The sequence below is a fragment of the Calidris pugnax genome, unplaced genomic scaffold (genome assembly GCF_001431845.1).
Source record: "Calidris pugnax isolate Ruff unplaced genomic scaffold, ASM143184v1 scaffold107, whole genome shotgun sequence".
Classification (NCBI taxonomy): Eukaryota; Metazoa; Chordata; class Aves; order Charadriiformes; family Scolopacidae; genus Calidris; species Calidris pugnax.
In genome coordinates, this window is record NW_015090901.1 from 3,445,981 (window position 1) to 3,449,908 (window position 3,928).

Consider the following 3,928-nt stretch of genomic DNA (forward strand, 5'->3'; position numbering starts at 1 on the left):
CTGGCACCCTCCATGTCCCCACTGCCACCACCACCCAGGTCCCCATCCCCAGCACCCCCAGTGCCCCCCACATCCCCAGCACCCCCCACCCTCGGCACCCACCGGGATGTGGCTCTTGTAGACGTAGTGGTCGCCGCGGCGCTTGGTGATGAGGAGGGTCTTGTCGAAGAGGAAGACGGCGCGCTCGTGGCGCACCCGCTGCACCCGGAAGGTGCCCTCCAGCACCAGCTCCCCGTAGCTGGTCAGGTCTGGGCCCTTCCACCCCAGCAGCAGCGACTGGATCTCCTGCACCCGGGGACAGGGGACATCAGGCCACCCGTTGTCGCTGCCACAGTGGTGGTGGTGCCCGCCCGGTGCCAGCCGCCGGTGCCCACCTGCTGGCGGATGGCGTGCTCGTGCTTGCGCTTCATGTCGTTGATGTACCAGGCCACGCAGGTCATGGTGTCGATGGCCTCCAGCACCACCTCGTAGTCCTCCCCCGACTTGTGCTCAAAGTGCTTGGCGATCTCCTGCCGGCAAAGGACATGGCATCAGGGCAGTGCCAACGGGGCTGCGGTGATCAGTGCTGGGGGCTGTGCCATGTCAGGGGACAAGCTGTGCCAGGGAAGGGTGCCTGTGCCATGCCATGGGGACCAGCTTGGCCAGGAAAAGGTGTCCGTGCCATGCCAGTGGACAAGCTGTGCCAGGGAAGGGTGTCCATGCCATGCCAGTGGACAAGCTGTGCCAGGGAAAGGTGCCCACACCATTCCAGGGGAGCAGGCTGTGCCAGGGAAAGGTGTCCGTGCCACACCAGGGGACCAGCCATGACAGGGAAGGGTCATTGTGCCATGCCAGGGCATCAGCTGTGCCAGGAAGATGTGCCCATGCCATGCCAGGGGACAAGCTGTGCCAGGGAAAGGTGCCTACACCATTCCAGGGGACCAGCTGTGCCAGGGAAGGGTGCCTGTGCCATGCCATGGGGACCAGCTTGGCCAGGAAAAGGTGTCCGTGCCATGCCATGGGGGCAGGCTGTGCCAGGAAAAGGTGTCCGTGCCATGCCATGGGAGCAGGCTGTGCCAGGAAAAGGCGTCCATGCCATGCCAGTGGACAAGCTGTGCCAGGAAAAGGTGCCTACACCATTCCAGAGGAGCAGGCTGTGCCAGGGAAAGGTGCCCAGGCCATTCCAGGGGACCAGCTGTGCCAGTGAAGGGTGCCTGTGCCAGGAAAAGGTGTCCGTGCCACACCAGGGGACCAGCCGTGCCAGGAAAAGGCGCACATGCCATGTTGGGGAACCAGGCTGTGCCAGGGAAGGGTGCCCGTGCCATGCCATGTGCCAGGCTGTGCCAGGAAAGGGTGCCAGCACCATGCCGGGGGAGCGGGTTGTGCCAGGGAAGGGTCCCTGTGCCAAGCTGGGGAACCAGCTGTGCCAAGGAAGGGTGCCCATGCCATGGCAGGGGATGAGCTGTGCCAGGGAAGGGTGTCTTTGCCATGCCAAGGGACCAGGCTGTGCCAGAGAAGGGCTGGCACCCTCCATGTCCCCACTGCCACCACCACCCAGGTCCCCATCCCCAGCACCCCCAGTGCCCCCCACATCCCCAGCACCCCCCACCCTCGGCACCCACCGGGATGTGGCTCTTGTAGACGTAGTGGTCGCCGCGGCGCTTGGTGATGAGGAGGGTCTTGTCGAAGAGGAAGACGGCGCGCTCGTGGCGCACCCGCTGCACCCGGAAGGTGCCCTCCAGCACCAGCTCCCCGTAGCTGGTCAGGTCTGGGCCCTTCCACCCCAGCAGCAGCGACTGGATCTCCTGCACCCGGGGACAGGGGACATCAGGCCACCCGTTGTCGCTGCCACAGTGGTGGTGGTGCCCGCCCGGTGCCAGCCGCCGGTGCCCACCTGCTGGCGGATGGCGTGCTCGTGCTTGCGCTTCATGTCGTTGATGTACCAGGCCACGCAGGTCATGGTGTCGATGGCCTCCAGCACCACCTCGTAGTCCTCCCCCGACTTGTGCTCAAAGTGCTTGGCGATCTCCTGCCGGCAAAGGACATGGCATCAGGGCAGTGCCAACGGGGCTGCGGTGATCAGTGCTGGGGGCTGTGCCATGTCAGGGGACAAGCTGTGCCAGGGAAGGGTGCCTGTGCCATGCCATGGGGACCAGCTTGGCCAGGAAAAGGTGTCCGTGCCATGCCAGTGGACAAGCTGTGCCAGGGAAGGGTGTCCATGCCATGCCAGTGGACAAGCTGTGCCAGGGAAAGGTGCCCACACCATTCCAGGGGAGCAGGCTGTGCCAGGGAAAGGTGTCCGTGCCACACCAGGGGACCAGCCATGACAGGGAAGGGTCATTGTGCCATGCCAGGGCATCAGCTGTGCCAGGAAGATGTGCCCATGCCATGCCAGGGGACAAGCTGTGCCAGGGAAAGGTGCCTACACCATTCCAGGGGACCAGCTGTGCCAGGGAAGGGTGCCTGTGCCATGCCATGGGGACCAGCTTGGCCAGGAAAAGGTGTCCGTGCCATGCCATGGGGGCAGGCTGTGCCAGGAAAAGGTGTCCGTGCCATGCCATGGGAGCAGGCTGTGCCAGGAAAAGGCGTCCATGCCATGCCAGTGGACAAGCTGTGCCAGGAAAAGGTGCCTACACCATTCCAGAGGAGCAGGCTGTGCCAGGGAAAGGTGCCCAGGCCATTCCAGGGGACCAGCTGTGCCAGTGAAGGGTGCCTGTGCCAGGAAAAGGTGTCCGTGCCACACCAGGGGACCAGCCGTGCCAGGAAAAGGCGCACATGCCATGTTGGGGAACCAGGCTGTGCCAGGGAAGGGTGCCCGTGCCATGCCATGTGCCAGGCTGTGCCAGGAAAGGGTGCCAGCACCATGCCGGGGGAGCGGGTTGTGCCAGGGAAGGGTCCCTGTGCCAAGCTGGGGAACCAGCTGTGCCAAGGAAGGGTGCCCATGCCATGGCAGGGGATGAGCTGTGCCAGGGAAGGGTGTCTTTGCCATGCCAAGGGACCAGGCTGTGCCAGAGAAGGGTGCCAGCACCATGCTGGGGGACCAGTCGGTGCTGGGGATTTGCCATGCCAGGGGAGATGGCTGTGCCAGGGAAGGGTTCCCGTGCCACGCCGGGTGTCCAGGCTGTGCCGGGTGCCTGTGCCACATCAGCTGCCTCAACTGTGCCAGGAAGTCATTCTGTGCCACATCCCCGTGCCATGCCACACATGCAGACCCTACCAGGTGCTGGTACCCTGCCAGATCCCCACACCATGCCACATCATCATGCCACAGTGGGTGCCAGGACTATGCCAGGTGCCAGTACCCTGCTGGGTCCCCATGCCATGCCCCATCCCCGTGCCATGCCATGCCCCCAGACCCTGCTGGCTCCTGGTACCCTGCTAGATGCCCACACCATGCCATATCCCCATGTCACAGTGGGTGCCAGGACCACACTGGGTGCCAGTACCCTGCTGGATGCCAACACCATGCCCCATCCCTGTGCCATGCCATGCCCCCAGACCCTACCAGGTGCCATTACCCTGCCAGATGCCCACACCATGCCACATCCCTGTGCCACAGTGGGTGCCAGGACCATGCCAGGTGCCTGCTGGTTCCCCGTGCCATGCCATGCCCCTGGACCCTGCTGGCTGCTGGTACCCTGCCAGATGCCCATGCCATGCCACATCCCCATGCCATGCCATGTCCCCAGACCCTGCCAGGTGCCAGTACCCTGGCAGATGCCCATGCCATGCCACACGCCACCGTCTCACCTGGAGCAGGAGGTGGTACTTGAGGATCCTCTGGACGGGTTTGAGCAGGTAGGCACCGAGGGGCAGCGCGTGGCGCAGCCGCTCCTGGCACTCGCGCAGGAACCGAGCCTGGGCCTTGCTCCTCATGCACTCTGCCAGCGCCGCCACCGAGCTGTGGGGCAGAGAGGGGGCTCAGCCCCATGCCCACCCCGTGCCCCCC

At 64.9% G+C, this 3,928-nt stretch overlaps 1 protein-coding gene across 1 annotated transcript in view; it reads right to left on the minus strand.

Annotated features, from left to right (window-relative positions):
- PLEKHG3 (pleckstrin homology and RhoGEF domain containing G3) overlaps positions 1-3,928 on the minus strand; it is an 11,721-nt gene that overhangs the window by 4,404 nt on the left and 3,389 nt on the right. The window contains exons 4-6 of the mRNA XM_014948782.1: positions 3,730-3,880; positions 1,874-2,008; positions 1,602-1,784 (exon numbers count right to left, since the gene is read on the minus strand). Of these exons, the coding sequence (XP_014804268.1) occupies positions 1,602-1,784; positions 1,874-2,008; positions 3,730-3,880 (469 nt within the window). The remainder of the gene's footprint in view (positions 1-1,601; positions 1,785-1,873; positions 2,009-3,729; positions 3,881-3,928) is intronic.